General features: G+C 42.7%; 1 protein-coding gene across 2 annotated transcripts in view; it reads left to right on the top strand.

Annotated features, from left to right (window-relative positions):
- DDC (dopa decarboxylase) overlaps positions 1-25,389 on the top strand; it is a 203,312-nt gene that overhangs the window by 85,955 nt on the left and 91,968 nt on the right. For both annotated transcript variants that reach the window (XM_068234545.1, XM_068234546.1), the window contains exon 9: positions 9,817-9,884. In XM_068234545.1, the coding sequence (XP_068090646.1) occupies positions 9,817-9,884 (68 nt within the window). The remainder of the gene's footprint in view (positions 1-9,816; positions 9,885-25,389) is intronic.

Genomic DNA, 25,389 nt, shown 5'->3' with positions numbered 1-25,389 from the left:
TATGCTTATTTGGATTTATGGTGATTGACTTCTATAGTTTCATATGAAGTCTGTAAATGTATCGAGTACATTTTGATAATACTTAAGAATTAACTAACTTGAATAACTTCAATGATATTTTAATTCCTATTGAGTACACTTATTTGAAATGCCTATCTGAGCCCCTCCAAGACCCCCCTCCCAAAGGTCTCTTGGACATACTTCCACCCATTAACTCTCACAGGTAAGGGTTACAAAAAATTACAAGAGCCAAGGCATTCTTATTTACATACTGCACTTCTGCTCTTTCCAGACAGTAGATGGCACTGTGGGGGAGGTAGTAGATCTTCAGTTCAGTTGTGGGTAGGGAAAATAAAAACAGTGCATTGTTTACTGAGAGCGCTAGGCCCCTGGAGCTAGTTGTATGGACAGAAAGGAGCAGGGACTAGGGGCCTGTTATACTCACCACTTCTGGGGTCCAGCAAAGGCCTCTCCAGACACTACCCCAGCAGGCTTCCTGGAACGGCGTGGATGCCACCTGCGGCATTGTTTTCCAGCTCTTCATTGCTTTATTTCACTCTTTTCACCTTCCTAAAAAATTGCTATAAATCTCTACATCTCTTTTATGGTTCCGCATTACCACTATGAAGCTTCATTGACAGATTTTGCAGTATCACTCATAATTGAGGGGAGGAAACTTTCACCAGTTTCTACATCAAGGATAGACCCAGGGTATTAGACATATTGACCCATATGCAATTAACTTTCTCCTTAGTTTTCTCCTAGGTTATATTTTCAAAATTGTCAATAATACGCCTTTTAAACTACTAGCAAGCAAAAAAATACTCAAAATAATACTATTATAATAATAATAATAATATTATAATAATATTTTTTATGACCAGGGCAGTATTACAAGAGAATGAAGAAAGGTCCATGTTTAACATCAGCTTGCTTTTTATAATCTGTATTTGAAATATGCCAGGATTTCCTACTGGATTGGCAAATTCAATCATATCTTTTTTGAATTCATAAGCTTGGGTGTTATGTTAGATAGCAAATGTGTTTTCAGTAGCTTAGTAGTTTCATTTCCTGAGAATTCTATGCTCACTAGATACGTTCTAATAGATTATATCAAAACAAATAATGCCATATATAAAAAGGACCATTAACAGCCAATGAGTGACTACCGAAAATTCATAAAAAGAACAACATAATCTGATGAAAATGTGACCCCACAGTTACAATATCCTGTTCATTCTTAGTTTTAATTATGTGTATTGGTTACTATAGGAAATGAATGAGAGCTGATGCTAGCAATAAGATCATCTGTTGGCATGGGAACCTTTTTTTATTACTGTTTGCTCTCCTTTACTGTTGTGCCAAGCTTAGATCTTAGAATAGGAATAGAGGGCTAGTCCTATGAGAAAACTGGACTTACATGAAACATGTTAAAATTAGGCTACGTTTCTGAAAGCAGGTACCACAAGGTGTCTAAATATTCATACATTCGTTTTCACCGCCTGGTCACTTTGAAGCAGGGTGAGCTGAATGATGGTGACCCTGCTGCAGCTGAAATTTGATGTAACAGAGGTATTTTAGTACACAGAATTGCATTGTAATTGAAAGTCTATGCGCCTTCCAGAGTGCATATGGTGCAATCCAATGGACTCCGGTATCCTAATGCAGTGCACACAGTGCGTTACTGCATAATGCAAGCGTTAACAGTAGCAATGAAGCATTTCCTTGACTGTATGGTTTACTGTATGCAAAGCAACGATTGCATAAAGTGGTTTGACTTTTTTTTTTATATGAAGGTTTCTGTTTAATCTTTAGAAAGACCACAGAAAGGGCTCTCTACGCTAAGTTGAGGACTGACTAATTTTTAAGAAGACCGTTCCTTATCCTCATAACTCTCATTTGCGCAAAAAAAGTGGGATCAGCGCATCACCAGGCCGCCTCTGAATGGCCTCAGCTCAGAGATGCGCTGAGCCCCCCCAGAAACTGCAAACGCACCTTGAACCCAAACAGAGGCTCTGCATATACACCAAAGGAAAACTATTAAGTGGGAGCAGCTGACCAGAAATAAATCAATCAAACATAGCAAAGAAATGAACAGCGCTACTTAAAAACAGATGAGTGCTTACCTGCAAAAAAGTGCACACCCCACTCATGGGATTCAAATACACAATGAGCATACACATGACCTGTCTACCACTTGGAGGATGTTAGTTTCCGCTAACAATTTGCAATTTGTTAGGTACTTGTCCCTCCCACTGTCGTGAGAATAACTCTCATTTGATATTTCCCTAATTTTGTAGGGAAACAACTCCAAGTGTCTTCTGCCTGTACTCTAAAGCAGGACCGGGACAAGTTCTACCACCAACAGAGGCTGAGCTGTCCAAGTGCGCCCCCCAGCGGCTACATCTCAGTTAATGTGTCTCTTTACAGGGTGGTGTACAGGGGCGTTTCTAGGGTCCTTGGAGATCGGGGGCACCTGTGGGGAGGTATATGCGGAAAAAATGGGCATGGCCATGAGGTGAGTGGGCGTGGCCATGGGAGGGGCCAAATGTACATGAACTTAGCAGCGATGTAAGCTACAGATAACGGGCCTACCCATCGAAATATTGGATGGAGCCCCCTGTCCTTTATTTAGATGATTTACAATCAGTATAGGCATAGATCAAAGATGTATACGCACATACAATTTTGATTGGTCAATCACGGACCACCAATTTTACCACCCCCGTGCAGTAAGTGGGCCAACAGACAATGAATTTTATGAACAGAGCTAAAATTGGCTAATCAAAACTGTATGTGTGTACCAGGCTTTACAGCTAATACTGTACATACTGAAAGTAGCAGGGATCAGCATACAATACAGCTGGTTTACAATCAGTAAAGGCACAGAGTAACACCTTACACTGTACACACTGGAGGTAGATCAGCACACAGTGCAGGCACTAGAGAACAGCGTATACTGTACATAGTGTAGTCAGCAGAATTCAGCACACTGCAGCTAGCGTGCCAAAAATATGAGGATCACGTTGTGCGGCGCGATTATCGCGCCGCACCGAAAAATGGGTGGGCCATGGACCAGAATGTAGGTGTGGTAATGGGTGGAGACAAATTTACATGAACCTAGCAATGGTGGGACATTAGATTAGGACAGTGGTGGCGAACCTTTTGGAGGCCGAGTGCCCAAACTGCAACCCAAAAGTCACTTATCTATCGCAAAGTGGCACCAGCAATTTAAACTAAATACTGTACAAACGTTTTAACTCATACATGAACATTATGGAAAATCCAAGATGAAAATAAACTGTGAAGATAAACAATTTCATCCATCCTGCTCCTGAAAAATGTATTAAATTTTTTAGAACCTCCCAGTTTTATTTTCTGTTTTAAAAAGCTAAAAAAGTAGGTTTAATGCTATTGTCTCATATGATAAGGATTCAGCTTTTCCCATAGTCTCGCAGTTAGCAATCATGTGACCCCCAACAATCGATGGGGAATCTGTCTTAGGTGTCTTAGGTGTATAGGCATCTAACAGATCTCTCTCTAATCAGATTGGATTACAGAAAGATTTGTCTCTTGGTGAAATCTGCCCATCATCGCTAGATGCATGGCTGCCTTTACTCTAGTATGTCAGCATTAGGACACTGCAGTGTCATTTCTGTAAGTTCAGGTCCTTTTCAGCACTGGGAGTGGAGGGGGGTAGGGAGAAGCACAGAAGCCTTCACAGCTTGTCTCCATGACTTCCAGAGCACAGGTTCAGGATGAAGGAAGGGGCGCAGGGCTGCTCTCTGTCACATACACACACACACCACACATACCTTTTTCCTTCCCGTTAGAATTCCATTCTCCATCAGCCAGCCATGCTTGACTGGGTGGCTTCCTGGGGGAGCAGCTGGATGACATCTCTGACAGAAGTCAGCGAAGAAAGGTTAAAAAAACAAACAAAGAACTGTCTACCAATCTTACTAATCTAAACTATATATGACTCCTTATCAGTTGCAGTCTTTCAGAACAATTGTGCAAAGAGCTTTTTATCTTCGCTCCCTTAGCTGTGTCTCTCAGGACTGTGGAAAAAAAAACTTTTTTTTCTGGACTGCCTGAGGATTGGAATGCCTTTGAAAAGCGCCCCATCCTGACCTGATGACCTGCCGCTCAGAGGCCGGAGCCTCTCGGGCCTCTGTGTCATCCTGGCCCTGCTCTAAAGCCTGCCTTCTTACAACAATTTAGAAAACAGTCATTCTCCCACTTCCATTTTTGATGTAAGTGATTTTTTTGGGAGAAGCAGAGCAATGCATGAATTATGCCATTTGCCAAACTGAGAACAGTTAACGTGACCTTCCCAACCATAGGTTATTGAGGAAAAACCTTTCCAGATAATTTACGGTAACACGGGACGATTATTTTATAAATTCAATATTTTGTCTTATCCAGCATGATGAAGTCCACTTTTTCCGTTCAACCTTTTAACCCTCCTGGCGGTTGCAGTTCTGCGGCTGCGCAGCCGCTGGAGGTTTTTCTAAGCCTAATTTTTTTTTTATCATGTAACTAGCCTAGCGCTAGCTACATGTTTCCCCCCTCCCTGCGGCTTCCATCCCACCCCTCCGATCGCCGCTGGTGATCAAGCCCATCCGGAAATCCCGTTCTAAACGACGTCACAGGGAGTCCCGATCCACCCCATAGCGCAGCCTGGCGGCGATTGGCCAGGCTGCGCAAGGGGTATGCGGGGGGGGCTGTATCGCGGCGGGTATCGGCGGAGAGCAGCGGCGATCGACCCAAACACACAGCAAGCAATGTGCTTGCTGCGTGTTCTAAAAAAAAAATTATGTAAATCGGCCCAGCAGGGCCTGAGAAATCCTCCACTGCGGCTTACCCCGAGCTCAGCTCGGGGTTACCGCCAAGAAGGTTAAAAACATAATCATCTACAATTTCTGGTGAACCAAAACACCCAAAAAATTGTCTAAAGGGCTCGTTTCCATATAGCGCGCTTTCAGCTAAGCTTATGGAAACACGATCGCAGGGACATCAGAGAGTGCATAGACTGCACTGTCTGTTGTTTCCATATATGCACTGCGATTCACTACTGAATCGCAGTGCATGGTTGCCTGCGCCCGCAATACCATTCAGTTTAACCACTTAAGGACCACAGGCTTACACCACCCTAGTGACCAAGCTATTTTTTTTAATTCAGTGCTCTGCAGCGCCATACTACTAAGCACACAAATTAACACACCCCCCCCTTTTCTTTCCACCAACAGAGATTTCTGTTGGTGGCATCTGATTGCTGCTGCGATGGTTTTTTTTTTTTATTTTGCATTATCAATTTATTTGTCTTTTTGTCTTTTTTCTTTTTTCTTTTTAATAAAATTGTTCACTTCATGTTTATTTTTTCCCTCCCTTTGACATCCAATACCAGCGATCGTCTCTCATAGACATCAGCCTATGAGAGCGATCGCTTTGTGGGCCACTCCAGGAGACAGCCAAGTGACACGGTTGTCCCCAGTACAACACTGCTATAGATCACAGCGCTGCACAATGTAAATAGATGGCGTCCAACAGTCTGCTAGCGGCTGCTGATAGACTGATGATAGAGCGGAGCTCCGTCACTCAAGCAGGGATGCGCGCGCATTGGCGTACACGATCCCCAGCAAACCACTCCCCCAGGTCTTGCCGCCAATCTGTGTTACGTGCTACTGGGGGAGCCACCTTGTGGCCACCAATTGGCACTAGACGGTCGCAAGGAAGTTAATGAATGGGATCACAAATACCACCTCCCCAGGGAGTCACCTGCAGAGCTCTACAATGTAAATGGAAATAAGCCCTCAGAGTCGCCTAGAAGGCCACATAATCCATTCATGAACTGTGCCAGATATACTGTATAATCAACCAGATCCCTTTGGAATTATTCTGCTTTGTCTCCAAAATGGTCTGCTCAAGCAGTTTCTCTTAATAAATGTTATCGATTTAGTAGAACAGTCTGACAAAATCTTATTTCATATATACTATAATAAACGTTTCAGAATAGATTGTAATATGTGCCTTTTTAATTTTTAATCCTCTTGGTAACTTTCCATAATATACATAATTTCTGAGGCTGTTGTCGTCCTAACCACAGCATAGTCTCATCCCTGCATATACTGTATTATATGTGTCCCATTGTCAAAATACTACCTTAAGATCCCCTTCATGAGTTGTATTTAAACATCAGAAAATAGAGTGGCAAGTTTGGATAACCTATCCTGTGTTCCAACTAAATCAAGTTTCACCACCACAGCAATGAAACCCTGGCTTGTGTGTCCTGAACTCCTAAAACTGAATATTTAGGCTAAACAAACAAAAGATTTAGAACACTGTGGCATTTGTGATTTCCACTGGCATCTACCAGAGATGCTGGAGTTTTGTGACATCACCTCTTAGTGACGCATTCATCACTGCGCTATTGCGGTATATACACACCTGCTGTGTTCCATGTGTCAGACCGAGCTTTCTCTCATCAGGTCACTTGTCACTTCAGGTACATTTTAAGCCTTCCAGCAAATATTTTGCATGTTATACCTAATTTAAGAAAAAAGTAAAATTTATTTTAAAACAAATTAATTGTTATTAATAGTATTCTCTAATGTTGCCACGGGAATAAAGATTTCATGTAAGAACAAAATGTAACTTACCTTTGTTTCAGGAATTCAAAAAGTTCACCGGTTATGGTACTTTTTCTGTTCAGGGAATCCAGCCATTGAATTTAGTTCCCGTGACTGAAGAGAGCTGCAGTGAAGGCAGGCAAAACCTCACCAGGGAAAACACTTATCATTTGGTTATGTCCATGGGTTTCAGTCTTCAAGCAATCACTGACTTCAAATAGATTTTTAACTACATATTGAAAATAATCATATATTTATAATTATGATAGCTTTTCACAATTACTCTTAAAGAGACTCTGTAACAAATGTTTCAGCCTTAGTTCTTCTATCCTATAAGTTCCTATGCCTGTTCTAATGTGCTCTGGCTTACTGCAGCCTTTCCTAATTGCACTGTCTCTGTAATAAATCTTATCTCCTTTCCTCTGTCGTGTCTGTCGGGCTAAAGCTTGAATGTGTGGAATGTGCAGGGCTGCTTGTGATTGGATAGAAGCGATACACACCCTCTGCAGGCCCCCTGCACACTCTGTATGACTCACACACTCTGTTTATGTGAGCCTATCACAAGTTGTTAGTTTGTTTGTAAACACTGCCTAAAACTGTTAATTACAAGCCAGGATTGCAGCAGAGAGTGGCAGAAACAGCACAGAGGGGCACAGGAGAAAATAAGGAATAGAATGGTATGCTTTTTAGTGTAAGAATATTAGAGTACAGATTCTCTTTAAGTTCCCCAAAAAATTGGGTGAAATATGTATGAAAAAGGCTGTAATTTCTAAAGCCTCATACAATACTTGTGTTAAACTTTTTGAGTTAAAGTTTTAGTTCTACAATTCATACACATCTTGATTTCAAATTTATTGCGTAGGTGCTTAGACCCAAAATTCTGGAATTTGTGTCTGTTTGAATATGTATGGACCTATCTGTATTAATATTTGCCCTGAGGGTTAATTTTTAATGTAAAGTTTTAAAAAGGAGTAAAAGCTCATTATTAATATTGTGTATTTATATAGTGCTGTCATCTTCTGCAGCACTTTACAGAGTTTATAGTCATGTCAGTAAGGGTTTTGGTTCACACTGGAAAAGCTTTTCCTAAGCGCTTGTGATTTAAAAAGCTCTTGGTAATGTAATGCTATGAGTTTGTTGTCACTGGAGCGATGTGATTTTATAAAAATCCCCCATAGCATTGCATTAGCAAGAGCTTTACAAATCGCTAGCGGTTAAAAAGCTCTTGCAGTGTGAGCCAGCCCTAACTGTCCCTCAAAAGGAGCACACAATCTAATCTCTAACATAATCACAGATTATGTCCTTATAATAGGACACAATAATCAACCCTCAACAGTCGCTTCAATGGTAGTATAGTGCAGTGCAGTATAGTCTAGTGATCTGGTCACAAGGGTTCTAAAACTATTTTAAAGCATTTGCAAGCTCTGTTTTTGGATAGTTTCAAGTAAACCTAACCAAAGCTTTGTCAAGAATACAGTGGGTTGCAAAAGTATTCGGCCCCCTTGAAGTTTTCCACATTTTGTCATATTACTGCCACAAACATGAATCAATTTTATTGGAATTCCACATGAAAGACCAACACAAAGTGCTGTGCACATGAGAAGTGGAACAAAAATCATACATGATTCCAAATTTTTTTTACAAATAAATAACTGCAAAGTGGTGTGTGCATAATTATTTGCCCCCTTTGATCTGAGTGCAGTCAGTTGCCTATATACATTGCCTGATGAGTGCTAATGACTAAATAGAGTGCACCTGTGTGTAATCTAATGTCAGTACAAATACAGCTGCTCTGTGAGGGCCTCCGAAGTTGTCTAAGAGAATATTGGGAGCAACAACACCGTGAAGTCCAAAGAACACACAAGACAGGTCAGGGATCAAGTTATTGAGAAATTTAAAGCAGGCTTAAGCTACAAAAAGATTTCCAAAGCCTTGAACATCCCAAGGAGCACTGCTCAAGCGATCATTCAGAAATGGAAGGAGTATGGCACAACTGTAAACCTACCAAGACAAAGCCATCCACCTAAACTCACAGGGCGAACAAGGAGAGCGCTGATCAGGAATGCAGTCAAGAGGCCCATGGTGACTCTGGACGAGCTGCAGATATCTACAGCTCAGGTGGGAGACTCTGTCCATAGGACAACTATTAGTCATGCACTGTACAAATCTGGCCTTTATGGAAGAGTGGCAAGAAGAAAGGCATTGTTAAGAGAAAGCATAAGAAGTCCCGTGTGCAGTTTGCCACAAGCCATGTGGGGGACACAGCAACCATGTGGAAGAGGTTGCTCTGGTCAGATGAGAGCAAAATGGAACTTTTTGGCCAAAATGCAAAACGCTATGTGTGGCAGAAAACTAACACTGCACATCACTCTGAACACACCATCCCCACTGTCAAATATGGTGGTGGCAGCATCATGCTCTGGGGGTGCTTCTCTTCAGCAGGGACGGGGAAGCTGGTCAGAGTTGATGGGAAGATGGATGGAGCCAAATACAGGGCTAACTTGGAAGAAAACCGCTTGGAGACTGCAAAAGACTTGAGACTGGGGAGGAGGTTCACCTTCCAGCAGGGCAACAATGAAATGGTTTAAAACAAAACATATCTATGTGTTAGAATGGCCCAGTCAAAGTCCAGATCTAAATCCAATTGAGAATCTGTGGCAAGATCTGAAAACTGCTGTTCACAAACGCTGTCCATCTAATCTTACTGAGCTGGAGCTGTTTTGCAAAGAAGAATGGGCGAGGATTTCAGTCTCTAGATGTGCAAAGCTGGTAGAGACATACCCTAAAAGACTGGCAGCTGTAATTGCAGCAAAAGGTGGTTCTACAAAGTATTGACTCAGGGGGCCGAATAATTACGCACACCCCACTTTGCAGTTATTTATTTGTAAAAAATGTTTGGAATCATGTATGATTTTCGATCCACTTCTCACATGTACACCACTTTGTATTGGACTTTCATGTGGAATTCCAATAAAATTGATTCATGTTTGTGGCAGTAATGTGACAAAATGTGGAAAACTTCAAGGGGGCCGAATACTTTTGCAACCCACTGTATGTACAAGGGTAATTTAAGCGGTAGGTTAAAGCATTATGATTGTGCATTACATTTTAAGATATTTGCATCAAGCTCTAAATGAGACTTAAATGTGAATTTAAAAGGTTTTTTTCTTTAACTTCAATTTAGTTTTCCGATTCATTCAACTTTAACCCGCACAAGTGGCTGTTGGTAAACTTTGACTGCTCTGCATTTTGGTAAGTTTAAGATATAGTTGTTATAATTATATATTTATATATCACCATCTTCTATGCAGCTGCATAATGTATGTGTTGTAAAGTTTTTAGATATACAATTTATTATATTTTTATATTGCTCTATTATATGAAAATCTGCATAAATGAGTACATCCCCTTAAAAAAGTACAAATTTAATCAATAGCTCAATGAACAAATTCCCAAATTTTCACAAGGCTGAGTTGTAGAAACAATTTTTATTGAGATATCATCATAGATACACACATGGAATATTTAAAGAGACTCTGAAGCCTTTTAAAAATCCTTTTTTATTACACAATCCTGTTTAACACATTAGCGCTACCTAAACCGCCACATCCCCACCGCTGTAATCCATCTAAATCCCCCCAAACTCCCCGGGGGGCAATCCGGGAAGCGCTTCCGTGAGGGACAGAGCTATGAGCAGCAGCCTTGCCTCTCAGCGCGTCTTTCAGCCCGGATCGCTGCCTCTCCCCCGCCCCTTTCAGTCTTCCTTCAGTGAGAGGGGCAAGGGAGAGGCGGAGATCCACCGCTGATAGACTGGCATGGAGGCAGAGCTGCGGCTCATAGCTCTGCCTCCAACAGCAGCAAAATCCACGACCAGGAAAGTGGTGGCTTTTGCGAGGGAGAGGGAGGGGGAGTTAGAGGGGATTTAGATAGATTACAGCGGTGGGGATGTGGCAGTTTAGGTAGGGCTAATGTGTTAAACAGGATTGTGTAATAAAAAAAATGATTTTTAAGAGGCTTCAGAGTCTCTTTAAAGGCATGAATTGCAATATATTAAATACAGAAAAAAAATGTACAACAGTTTTAAACTATACTCTGTAAGATACACGTATAGCATGAGTACATATCGAATATAAATATACCAAGCATAGATATTTATTTAATACCCATCAGATATCTTCTATATAAGATAGATTATGATGTAAGAACCCTGATCAGCCAGGGAAAAAAGGAAAGAAAGGAAGAAAGAAGGGAATTAACATATAACCACAACAACAATGTCCAACTTTGTTCTTCCGTAAAGAAGTGTATTGACTTGTGATGTGTATGACCTCATTGGTATTGTTGTCTGCCAAGCTGTAGTGATATTAATTATTTAGAGAGTATAGCTGCGAGGCATTCCAATTTTTTTGACACGTTATCCCAGTATTAATAGAGATTGCAAAGGAAGATTCATATTTATAATTCATAGATATAATGGTTTTAACTTCTTCCACATTGGGTAAGGTTGGTGACTTCCAGTGTCTTGACAGAGCTACTCTGGCTGCTATCAGGATATGCACCACTATCGTTCTCATATGGGCCAGAAGAATACTCAGTTGAAGATTAAGAAGTGCTAGTTCAGGTATAACTGGGAGCTTAAACCCTGTTACATTCTTTATAAGAATACATATATTGTTGCAGAAGGGTTGGCTCCACCAGATATGAAGGATGGTACCTTTTTTCTTACATCTCCTCCAACACTCATCTGACACATCTGGGGGAAATCTGGACAAGACACTGGGAATATAGTACCACCTAGGCTGTAGTTTTTTGGATAATCCCCAGTGGGTTGTACATTTAGATGCCTTACTATTCCATACAATAGCTTTAAGCCATTCCTCCTTTGTGAAGCATTTTCTAAAATCTGTTTCCCATTGATGCACTTTCTTATTCTTTTTCATTTGGGAGGTATTTAAAATATTGTAAAAGATAGATACACATTTTCCTTTATTTAACCTATGTGCAAAGAAATGGACTATGGCCTCAATTCACTAAGCTTTATCAAACACTTTATCAAACGTTTGGTAATTTACCTCATGGGTAAAATCTAATTTTGAATTCACTAAGGTGTTATAGATATATTGAACATTTTAGCGATAAAACATTCGATAAATATATAACACCTTAGTGAATTCAAAATTAGATTTTACCCATGAGGTAAATGATCAAACGTTTGATAAAGTGTTTAATAAAGTGTTTAATAAAGCTTAGTGATTTGAAGCCTATGTCTGTATGTATGATGGCTTTCTTATGTCTCAGGAGGCCAAAAGATGTCTAAGGCCTCAATTCACGGAGCATTATCAAACGTTTATCAAACACTTTATCAAACGTTTGATAATTTACCTCATGGGTAAAATCTCATTTTGAATTCACTGAGGTGTTATATATTTGTTCAATGTTTTATTGGTAAAACATTCGACAAATATATAACACCTTAGTGAATTTAAAATTAGGTTTTACCCATGAGGTAAATTATCAAACCTTTGATAAAGTGTTTGATAAACGTGTGACAATGCTCCGTGAATTGAGGCCATAGTCTCAAACTTTTAGGGCTCGTTTCCACTAGTGCGGCGTGCGTCTCGTAGACGCACGCCGGCACTGAGCGGGTGGGCGGGATCGCAGGCGATTCCCATCAGCCGTGCCATGCACGGCTATGGGAATCGCAGCCTCCGCCGCGAATTCTGTGGGGGTTTCCGGCCGAATCGCTACTGCAAGCGATTCGGCCGGCGGCGCCGTTGTCCCCTATGGCAGAGTTTCCCCGCGCGATTTGCCTGCGGGGAAACTCTGCGGATTCGCGGCCGTTTCCGCGAGAGTGGAAACGGGCCCACATACAAGTCTGAATTAGGAATGTTATATTTATGATGAATTTGTTCAAAAGACATGAAGTTTCCATCACTAAATATGTGAAACACTTTCCTAATTCCACGATTTATCCATAAAGAAAGATTTAAGTCTGAGGTCAGAGCTTGAATCCAGTCTAGAGGAATTTCAAGTATAGGGAGGTCTTTCTCAAGGTTAAATTTGTTATGGTACGTTCTCCACACTTCAATTCATGCTAAGGTGGAATTAGTGTGTAGAGATGTTTGTAGGCGAGTTTGAAAGAGTACCTTTTGAAAAGGGATATTAGTGAAAGCATTTTCAATTTGGACCCGGTTGCAGATTGAGTCTTTAGCTAACCAAGAATAGTATTGATCCATCTCTGTAGCTAACCAAGATGTTCTTTTGTCGGGTACTCCCATACCTCCATTTTTTGCAGACGTATATAGGATATTTTTTGAAAATCTGGGTTTTTCCCACCCCAAATGAAATGGTTCAGAATACTTTGCATTTTATTTAAATACGGTATAGGTAACGGGATTACTACCATACAAAAGGTGTACAGAATTAAAGGAATCACCATCATTCTGATGGCAACAATCCTGCCCGCCCCAAGACAAAGAAAGACAAGGCTGAGTTTTATTGAACACTTGTTTAACTCCAGAACATGAAATTGTTGTTAATAATATAACTTAGGCCTCTTGCACACTGCAAGCGATTCCGATTCAGATTCCGCTTTTTAAATCAGTTTTTACTTCCGATTCCGATTTGCAGTTTGCTCCCTGCACACTGCAAATCGGAATCTGAATCAGATGTAAAAACCGATTAAAAAGCGGAATCTGAAATCGCTTGCAGTGTGCAAGAGGCCTAAGATCACAAAATCTTCAGTTTTACTTAAATTGGTTGAAGCAAAAATGAATACACTCCACAACAAAAAACTACATTTTTTAAGGACAGCACCAAGTCTTCTAGGCATGAAATGAACAAGTTGGCGACATATTGCAACATCTATCTTTTTCCATTCTTCAAAAATAACCTCTTTTAGAGCCTGGATGCTGGATGGAGAGTGGTGCTCAACTTGTCACTTCAGAATTCCCCACAGGTGTTCGATTGGGTTCAGATCAGGAGACATACTTGGCCATTTAATCACCTTCACCCTGTTCTTCTTCAGAAATGCAACAGTAACTTTAGATGTGTATTTTGGATCATTGTCGACGACCGAGTGATGGCAGCATCTTCTCCTTCAGTATAGAGCAGTACATTGTTGAGTACATGATACCATCAATTAAATGCAGCTCCCCAACACCAGCAGCATTCCTGAAGCCCCACATAAGGATACTGTCACCACCCTTATGATGCCATACAGTTTTGCAACCATTATTTCCAAAAACAGTGATCTTTGTCTCATCACTCCAGAGTATAGAGTCCTAGTAGTCTTCATAATTTTCAGCACGGGCCCTAGCAAATTCTAGGCATGCTTTTTTGTGTGCATGGGCTTTAGGAGAGGCTTCCTGCATGGACGATACCCATGCATGCCATTCCTCTGCAGTGTGCGCCATATGGTGTCACGGGAAACGGTCACTCCAGTTTGGCTTTCTACTGCTTTAGCTAACTGCAGTGAACGTGCATGGCAATTTTCTTCAACCCTTCTCATCAGAAGATGCTCCTTTGAAGATATTAACTTCCATGGACAGCCTGGATGTCTCTGTAAGATGGCTGCACTTCCATCTATCTTACATTTTTGGATCACTTTTACTACAGTATTTTGACAGATATGTAAAGCTTTGCTGATCTTCTTGTAGCCCTAGCCTTTTTTGTGTAGTAATAGTAATGATTTCCTTTTTTGACATTTCTCCTCCATGTGCAGCCATTGCTGATAGCATTGGGAAATGGGAAGTGCTTTTCTTTGTTAAGTAATACCCTTTTATAGTCTGCTTGGACACATTGTAAATGAATCATTAGACTCACCTGTGGTTGAATGCCTGTTAATTAGAATTTTTTAGTTTTAAGTGTGGCTTTTCTCCTAAGACTATAATTGGCGTGTACTCATTTTTGCAACATGGGCTTGAATGATTTTGTTAGGAAAATCACTTTTTGTATGTGCAAATTAACAAATCAATGGCCCACATTTGTGGGAGTATTTTGTAGTACAGTATCTATATATATACAGTGCTGCCCATAATTATTCATACCCATGGCAAATTTTGACTTAAATTTATTTTTATATGACCAGCAAGTAATTTTTTGATGGGAAATGACATAGGTGTCTCCCAAAAGATAACAAGACGATGTACAAGAGGCATTATTGTGGGAAAAAAAGCATTTCTCAGCTTTTATTTACATTTGAGCAAAAAGTGTCCAGTCCAAAATTATTCATACCCTTCACAAACTGTCAGTCTGTGGGAAAATCCAGAAAAAGTTCTATACCACTCCAAATAGTCCAAGCTGTTCTAAAGCATCCTAACCACTTGCCGACCGCCCACAGCCAAGGGCGTTGCGTCCTTTCGGCATGCCGGGGGAGCGATCACGTCATTGATGAGGCGCGCTTCCCCCGGCAACTGGCTCCGCCCACCCCACGATCACCGCTACAAAGTGTATAATACACTTTGTAATGTATACAAAGTGTATTATACAGGCTGCCTCCTGCCCTGGTGGTCCCAGTGTCCGAGGGACCACCAGGGCAGGCTGCAGCCACTCTAGTCTGCACCCAAACACACTGATCTGCCCCCCCGGCCCTCTGATCGCCCACAGCACCCCTCAGACCCCCCCCCTCCCCACCCCCCAGACCACTGTTTGCACCCAATCACCCCCCTAATAACCCATCAATCACTCCCTGTCACTATCTGTCAACGCTATTTTTTTTAAATTCCCTAAACTGCCCCCTGGGGACTCCTGATCACCCCCCCACCCCTCAGATTCTCCCCAGACTCCCCCCACAACCCCCCCCCCCTGTGTACTGTATGCATCTATCCCCCCTGATCACCTGTCAATCACCCGTCAATCACCCATCAATCACCCTCTGTCACTGCCACCCAACAATCAGCCCCTAACCTGCCCCTTGCGGGAAATATGATCACCCACCCACACCGTTAGATCGCCCGCAAACCCGCCGTCACATCAGCTCAAGTGTATTGTTTACATCTGTTCTCTTCTCTAAACACCCACTAATTACCCATCAATCACCCATCAATCACCTGCTATCACAACCTGTCACTGTTACCTATCAGATTAGACCCTAATCTGCCCCTTGCAGGCACCCAATCACCCGCCCACACGCTCAGATTGCCCTCAGACCCCCCTTATCAATTCGCCAGTGCATTAATTACATCTGTTCTTCCCTGTAATAACCCACTGATCACCTGTCAATCACCTGCCAATCACCTATCACCCCCTGTCACTGCCACCCATCAATCAGCCCCTAACCTGCCCCTTGCGGGCAATCTGATCACCCACCCACACCATTAGATTGCCCACAAACCCGCCGTCAGATCACCTCCCAAGTGTATTGTTTACATCTGTTCTCTCCTCTAAACACCCACTAATTACCCATCAATCACCCCCTGTCACCACCTGTCACTGCTACCCATCAGATTAGACCCCTATCTGCCCCTAGGGCACCCAATCACCCGCCCACACCCTCAGACCCCAGCCCTGATCACCTTGCCAGTGCATTGCTTGCATCTATTCCCCCCACTAATCACACCTTTAGACACCCATCAATCACCTTCTGTCACCACCTGTCACCCCCTAGCACACCTACCCATCAGATCAGGCCCCAATTTGCCCCGTGTGTGCTCATGATCACTCGGCCAAACCCTCAGATCCCCCTCAGACCTCCTTCCGATCACCTCCCCAGTGCATTGATTGCATCTATTTTCCCCTCTAACCACCCCCTGAGACACCCATCAATCACCTCCTGTCACCCCCCTAGCACTCCTATCCATCAGATCAGGCCCAATACAACCTGTCATCTAAAAGGCCACCCTGCTTATGACCGGTTCCACAAAATTCGCCCACTCATAGACCACCTGTCATCAAAATTTGCAGATGCTTATACCCCTGAACAGTCATTTTGAGACATTTGGTTTCAAGACTACCCACGGTTTTGGGCCCGTAAAATGCCAGGGCAGTATAGGAACCCCACAAGTGACCCCTTTTTAGAAAAAAGACACCCCAGGGTATTCTGTTAGGTGTATGGTGAGTTCATAGAAGATTTTATTTTTTGTCAAAAGTTAGCGGAAATTGATTTTTATTGTTTTTTCACAAAGTGTCATTTTCACTAACTTGTGACAAAAAATAAAATCTTCTGTGAACTTACCATACTCCTAACGGAATACCTTGGGGTGTCTTCTTTCTAAAATGGGGTCACTTGTGGGGTTCCTATACTGCCCTGGCATTTTAGGGGCCCTAAACTGTGAGGAGTAGTCTAGAAAACAAATGCCTCAAAATGACCTGTGAATAGGACATTGGGCCCCTTAGCGCACCTAGTCTGCAAAAAAGTGTCACATGTGGTATTGCCGTACTCAGGAGAAGTAGTATAATGTGTTTTGGGGTGTATTTTTACACATACCCATGCTGGGTGGGAGAAATATCTGTGTAAATGACATTTTTTTTTTTTTTTTTTTTTTTTTTTTACACACAATTGTCCATTTACAGAGATATTTCTCCCACTCAGCATGGGTATGTGTAAAAATACACCCCAAAACACATTATACTACTTCTCCTGAGTACGGAGATACCACGTGTGGCACTTTTTTGCACCCTAACTGCGCTAAGGGGCCCAAAGTCCAATGAGTACCTTTAGGATTTCACAGGTCATTTTGCGACATTTGGTTTCAAGACTACTCCTCACAGTTTAGGGCCCCTAAAATGCCAGGGCAGTATAGGAACCCCACAAATGACCCCATTTAAGAAAGAAGACACCCCAAGGTATTTTAATTAGGAGTATGGTGAGTTCATAGAAGATTTTATTTTTTGTCACAAGTTAGCGGAAAATGACACTTTGTGAAAAAAAACTTGTAAAATCAATTTCCGCTTACTTGTGACAAAAAATAAAATCTTCTATGAACTCACCATACTCCTAATGAAATACCTTGGGGTGTCTTCTTTCTAAAATGGGGTCATTTGTGGGGTTCTTATACTGCCCTGGCATTTTAGGGGCCCTAAACCGTGAGAAGTAGTCTTGAAACCAAATGTCGCAAAATGACCTGTGAAATCCTAAAGGTACTCATTGGACTTTGGGCCCCTTAGCGCAGTTAGGGTGCAAAAAAGTGCCACACGTGGTATCTCCGTACTCAGGAGAAGTAGTATAATATGTTTTGGGGTGTATTTTTACACATACCCATGCTGAGTGGGAGAAATATCTCTGTAAATGGACAATTGTGTGTAAAAAAAAAAAATCAAAAAAATGTCATTTACACAGATATTTCTCCCACCCAGCATGGGTATGTGTAAAAATACACCCCAAAACACATTATACTACTTCTCCTGAGTACGGCAATACCACATGTGTGGCACTTTTTTGCAGCCTAACTGCGCTAAGGGGCCCAAAGTCCAATGAGCACCTTTAGGCTTTACAGGGGTGCTTACAATTTAGCACCCCCAAAATGCCAGGACAGTAAACACACCCCACAAATGACCCCATTTTGGAAAGTAGACCCTTCAAGGTATTCAGAGAGGAGCATAGTGAGTCCGTGGCAGATTTCATTTTTTTTTGTCACAAAGTGTCATTTTCCGCTAACTTGTGACAAAAAAATAAAATCTTCTATGAACTCACCATGCCTCTCAGTGAATACTTTGGGATGTCTTCTTTCCAAAATGGGGTCATTTGTAGGGTATTTATACTATCCTGGAATTTTAGCACCTCATGAAACATGACAGGTGGTCAGAAATACTTCAAAATGGGAAAATTCACTTTTGGCACCATAGTTTGTAATTGCTATAACTTTTACCCAATCCAATAAATATACACTGAATGTTTTTTTTTTATCAAAGACATGTAGCATAATAACTTTCGCGCTCAAATGTATAGGAAATTTTACTTTATTTGAAAAATGTCAGCACAGAAAGTTAAAAAAGTCTTTTTTTGTCAAAACTCATGTCTTTTTTGATGAATATCATAAAAACTAAAACTCGCAGCAGCAATCAAATAGCACCAAAAGAAAGCTGTATTAGTGAGAAGAAAAGGAGGTAAAATTCATTTAGGTGGTAGGTTGTATGAGCGAGCAATAAACCGTGAAAGCTGCAGTGGTCTGAATGGAGAAAAAGGCTCTGGTCCTTAAGGGGTAGAAAGACTGTGGTCCTCAAGTGGCTAATTACACGGATTAATTGGGAACATCTGCTTTAATCAACTCAACAGGTGAAAAACAGCAGCTCTCTGCAGTTGGTTTGTGGACAGTCATTGCTAAGACAAAGGAGCTCAGTGAGGACCTGCTGCTGTGCATTGTGGCTTCGATATATATCCTTGTTGTGCTGGATCACTTCTAATTTGGGCACTTCTATCCTTGGGCAAGACTCCTTAACGCTGAACAGTGTCCAATTTAGTGTACTTTAGTGACTGCAGCTCTCAAGCGCTTTGAGTCTGACAGGATAAAAATGCTAAACAATTGTTAGCATATGTTATATTGCCCTGTTCTCCAACCCTAGTGAATCAACTCTATTTGGTGAGTAGGTATAGTCAATAAGATATGCAGGCAGAGAAAAAGGATGAGAAATGCCGGCACTGCTGTAAACTGCTTGTTTATTCATAACACATGGTGCAACATTGTGGATTCAATTGTATGCATATTGAGACGTAACATACCGGTTTGCTGGTAAAGCTGTGCGGTGGGTGCTGGGGGATGAGAGCCTTACGGCCGTTTCGCGCAGAAGCGCTTCTACGGAGGCTGCGGAGGGCGGCTGTTTGCTGTCAGTTTAAATCCTAAACAGATCAGCATGCAGCCAATTGCTGCTAAAGGCACCGCCTCCTCTCCACCAAGGGCGGCCAATGACATGCTGGGTTACAGTTCAATCCAGCATGGGACGCATGGGGAGTAGCACTTCCTGGATACGGTGGCCTAAATAGGACAAACTTATTAGAAGTCCTTTGCAAGTCTGCATAAGGCGGTCGTATCATAGATGGAGCTCAAGGCTTCCATCTAGTGACAGGAAAAATGTATAGCGGCCTGGACTTTTTACAAAGGGAAATTAAAGTGACAGTGCACTAATATATGTAGGATTGCCAAATAGAAATACAGACTGGCAAATATAATTTACAATATGATATAATAATTTCAAAACCCATAAAAAGTGTTAAGAAGGGACCCGAGGGTCTGTGCCACCGTATCCAGGAAGTGCTACTCCCCATGCGTCCCATGCTGGATTGAACTGTAACCCAGCATGTCATTGGCCGCCCTTGGTGGAGAGGAGGCGGTGCCTTTAGCAGCAATTGGCTGCACGCTGATCTGTTTAGGATTTAAACTGACAGCAAACAGCCGCCCTCCGCAGCCTCCGTAGAAGAGCATTTGCGCGAAACGGCCGTAAGGCTCTCATCCCCCAGCACCCACCGCACAGCTTTACCAGCAAACCGGTATGTTACGTCTCAATATGCATACAATTGAATCCACGATGTTGCACCATGTGTTATGAATAAACAAGCAGTTTACAGCAGTGCCGGCATTTCTCATCCTTTTCTCTGCCTGCATATGATGTCTATCTGAGCCTGAGCACGCTGGTCTATCTGCATCTCACCGGATACCTGGTCTGCACCCCTGCAACCCTCCCTGAACCCCTAGCTGCAGTGCCAGCACCTTTCTATCCTACCTTCCTTTGTGACCTTCTATCAGTACAAATGCTTGAGCACGCAGCATGGCTGCAGTAGCAGCAGCACAGAGAAGTGCAGTGTATACAGAGCCAGATGAGGACAATATACACAGTTCAGATGAGCAGGAAGAAGGGGGTGCAGTAGAAAACGGCAAAAGTGATGTGAAGACATTCTTCAAAAATCCGTCCGTATTTGCATCATGCAATAAGACGGTGGGCGCTGGGGTTGTTGAAACTAACCTGGGAAGGTTGAGTGAAAAGGAGGTCACGTTTTTTTGGACTAAAACCACTTTGCAACAACACCAGGAGGACGACAAAATTGCAGCAAGCGATTTTAGGCGGTATGTGGAGCCTTCAGAGTACTGTGATGATGATGATTTTGCAGATTTGGAAAGAAGCCTATATTGAGCATGCCACAGGACTACAGAATATAGTTTTAGAAAGAACCAAACAGGAGCACGCAAAAACTTTGCATGAGATTGAAACAATTAAAACACATTATCAGGACCTAGTGGATCGAGAGCATTACATGAAGACCCTGAGAAAAATGGATCACAAGCCTAACTGGTACCCAGGACACCCAGGATAGTCTCAAACTTTTAGGGCTCGTTTCCACTAGTGCGGCGTGCGTCTCGTAGACGCACGCCGGCACTGAGCGGGTGGGCGGGATCGCAGGCGATTCCCATCAGCCGTGCCATGCACGGCTATGGGAATCGCAGCCTCCGCCGCGAATTCTGTGGGGGTTTCCGGCCGAATCGCTACTGCAAGCGATTCGGCCGGCGGCGCCGTTGTCCCCTATGGCAGAGTTTCCCCGCGCGATTTGCCTGCGGGGAAACTCTGCGGATTCGCGGCCGTTTCCACGAGAGTGGAAACGGGCCCACATACAAGTCTGAATTAGGAATGTTATATTTATGATGAATTTGTTCAAAAGACATGAAGTTTCCATCACTAAATATGTGAAACACTTTCCTAATTCCACGATTTATCCATAAAGAAAGATTTAAGTCTGAGGTCAGAGCTTGAATCCAGTCTAGAGGAATTTCAAGTATAGGGAGGTCTTTCTCAAGGTTAAATTTGTTATGGTACGTTCTCCACACTTCAATTCATGCTAAGGTGGAATTAGTGTGTAGAGATGTTTGTAGGCGAGTTTGAAAGAGTACCTTTTGAAAAGGGATATTAGTGAAAGCATTTTCAATTTGGACCCGGTTGCAGATTGAGTCTTTAGCTAACCAAGAATAGTATTGATCCATCTCTGTAGCTAACCAAGATGTTCTTTTGTCGGGTACTCCCATACCTCCATTTTTTGCAGACGTATATAGGATATTTTTTGAAAATCTGGGTTTTTCCCACCCCAAATGAAATGGTTCAGAATACTTTGCATTTTATTTAAATACGGTATAGGTAACGGGATTACTACCATACAAAAGGTGTACAGAATTAAAGGAATCACCATCATTCTGATGGCAACAATCCTGCCCGCCCCAAGACAAAGAAAGACAAGGCTGAGTTTTATTGAACACTTGTTTAACTCCAGAACATGAAATTGTTGTTAATAATATAACTTAGGCCTCTTGCACACTGCAAGCGATTCCGATTCAGATTCCGCTTTTTAAATCAGTTTTTACTTCCGATTCCGATTTGCAGTTTGCTCCCTGCACACTGCAAATCGGAATCTGAATCAGATGTAAAAACCGATTAAAAAGCGGAATCTGAAATCGCTTGCAGTGTGCAAGAGGCCTAAGATCACAAAATCTTCAGTTTTACTTAAATTGGTTGAAGCAAAAATGAATACACTCCACAACAAAAAACTACATTTTTTAAGGACAGCACCAAGTCTTCTAGGCATGAAATGAACAAGTTGGCGACATATTGCAACATCTATCTTTTTCCATTCTTCAAAAATAACCTCTTTTAGAGCCTGGATGCTGGATGGAGAGTGGTGCTCAACTTGTCACTTCAGAATTCCCCACAGGTGTTCGATTGGGTTCAGATCAGGAGACATACTTGGCCATTTAATCACCTTCACCCTGTTCTTCTTCAGAAATGCAACAGTAACTTTAGATGTGTATTTTGGATCATTGTCGACGACCGAGTGATGGCAGCATCTTCTCCTTCAGTATAGAGCAGTACATTGTTGAGTACATGATACCATCAATTAAATGCAGCTCCCCAACACCAGCAGCATTCCTGAAGCCCCACATAAGGATACTGTCACCACCCTTATGATGCCATACAGTTTTGCAACCATTATTTCCAAAAACAGTGATCTTTGTCTCATCACTCCAGAGTATAGAGTCCTAGTAGTCTTCATAATTTTCAGCACGGGCCCTAGCAAATTCTAGGCATGCTTTTTTGTGTGCATGGGCTTTAGGAGAGGCTTCCTGCATGGACGATACCCATGCATGCCATTCCTCTGCAGTGTGCGCCATATGGTGTCACGGGAAACGGTCACTCCAGTTTGGCTTTCTACTGCTTTAGCTAACTGCAGTGAACGTGCATGGCAATTTTCTTCAACCCTTCTCATCAGAAGATGCTCCTTTGAAGATATTAACTTCCATGGACAGCCTGGATGTCTCTGTAAGATGGCTGCACTTCCATCTATCTTACATTTTTGGATCACTTTTACTACAGTATTTTGACAGATATGTAAAGCTTTGCTGATCTTCTTGTAGCCCTAGCCTTTTTTGTGTAGTAATAGTAATGATTTCCTTTTTTGACATTTCTCCTCCATGTGCAGCCATTGCTGATAGCATTGGGAAATGGGAAGTGCTTTTCTTTGTTAAGTAATACCCTTTTATAGTCTGCTTGGACACATTGTAAATGAATCATTAGACTCACCTGTGGTTGAATGCCTGTTAATTAGAATTTTTTAGTTTTAAGTGTGGCTTTTCTCCTAAGACTATAATTGGCGTGTACTCATTTTTGCAACATGGGCTTGAATGATTTTGTTAGGAAAATCACTTTTTGTATGTGCAAATTAACAAATCAATGGCCCACATTTGTGGGAGTATTTTGTAGTACAGTATCTATATATATACAGTGCTGCCCATAATTATTCATACCCATGGCAAATTTTGACTTAAATTTATTTTTATATGACCAGCAAGTAATTTTTTGATGGGAAATGACATAGGTGTCTCCCAAAAGATAACAAGACGATGTACAAGAGGCATTATTGTGGGAAAAAAAGCATTTCTCAGCTTTTATTTACATTTGAGCAAAAAGTGTCCAGTCCAAAATTATTCATACCCTTCACAAACTGTCAGTCTGTGGGAAAATCCAGAAAAAGTTCTATACCACTCCAAATAGTCCAAGCTGTTCTAAAGCATCCTAACCACTTGCCGACCGCCCACAGCCAAGGGCGTTGCGTCCTTTCGGCATGCCGGGGGAGCGATCACGTCATTGATGAGGCGCGCTTCCCCCGGCAACTGGCTCCGCCCACCCCACGATCACCGCTACAAAGTGTATAATACACTTTGTAATGTATACAAAGTGTATTATACAGGCTGCCTCCTGCCCTGGTGGTCCCAGTGTCCGAGGGACCACCAGGGCAGGCTGCAGCCACTCTAGTCTGCACCCAAACACACTGATCTGCCCCCCCGGCCCTCTGATCGCCCACAGCACCCCTCAGACCCCCCCCCTCCCCACCCCCCAGACCACTGTTTGCACCCAATCACCCCCCTAATAACCCATCAATCACTCCCTGTCACTATCTGTCAACGCTATTTTTTTTAAATTCCCTAAACTGCCCCCTGGGGACTCCTGATCACCCCCCCACCCCTCAGATTCTCCCCAGACTCCCCCCACAACCCCCCCCCCCCCTGTGTACTGTATGCATCTATCCCCCCTGATCACCTGTCAATCACCCGTCAATCACCCATCAATCACCCTCTGTCACTGCCACCCAACAATCAGCCCCTAACCTGCCCCTTGCGGGAAATATGATCACCCACCCACACCGTTAGATCGCCCGCAAACCCGCCGTCACATCAGCTCAAGTGTATTGTTTACATCTGTTCTCTTCTCTAAACACCCACTAATTACCCATCAATCACCCATCAATCACCTGCTATCACAACCTGTCACTGTTACCTATCAGATTAGACCCTAATCTGCCCCTTGCAGGCACCCAATCACCCGCCCACACGCTCAGATTGCCCTCAGACCCCCCTTATCAATTCGCCAGTGCATTAATTACATCTGTTCTTCCCTGTAATAACCCACTGATCACCTGTCAATCACCTGCCAATCACCTATCACCCCCTGTCACTGCCACCCATCAATCAGCCCCTAACCTGCCCCTTGCGGGCAATCTGATCACCCACCCACACCATTAGATTGCCCACAAACCCGCCGTCAGATCACCTCCCAAGTGTATTGTTTACATCTGTTCTCTCCTCTAAACACCCACTAATTACCCATCAATCACCCCCTGTCACCACCTGTCACTGCTACCCATCAGATTAGACCCCTATCTGCCCCTAGGGCACCCAATCACCCGCCCACACCCTCAGACCCCAGCCCTGATCACCTTGCCAGTGCATTGCTTGCATCTATTCCCCCCACTAATCACACCTTTAGACACCCATCAATCACCTTCTGTCACCACCTGTCACCCCCTAGCACACCTACCCATCAGATCAGGCCCCAATTTGCCCCGTGTGTGCTCATGATCACTCGGCCAAACCCTCAGATCCCCCTCAGACCTCCTTCCGATCACCTCCCCAGTGCATTGATTGCATCTATTTTCCCCTCTAACCACCCCCTGAGACACCCATCAATCACCTCCTGTCACCCCCCTAGCACTCCTATCCATCAGATCAGGCCCAATACAACCTGTCATCTAAAAGGCCACCCTGCTTATGACCGGTTCCACAAAATTCGCCCACTCATAGACCACCTGTCATCAAAATTTGCAGATGCTTATACCCCTGAACAGTCATTTTGAGACATTTGGTTTCAAGACTACCCACGGTTTTGGGCCCGTAAAATGCCAGGGCAGTATAGGAACCCCACAAGTGACCCCTTTTTAGAAAAAAGACACCCCAGGGTATTCTGTTAGGTGTATGGTGAGTTCATAGAAGATTTTATTTTTTGTCAA

The sequence above is a fragment of the Hyperolius riggenbachi genome, chromosome 5, assembly GCF_040937935.1.
Source record: "Hyperolius riggenbachi isolate aHypRig1 chromosome 5, aHypRig1.pri, whole genome shotgun sequence".
In the NCBI taxonomy this organism is placed as follows: Eukaryota; Metazoa; Chordata; class Amphibia; order Anura; family Hyperoliidae; genus Hyperolius; species Hyperolius riggenbachi.
Note: the sequence above shows the minus strand (reverse complement) of the source record. Positions and strands in the feature narration are given on the sequence as shown.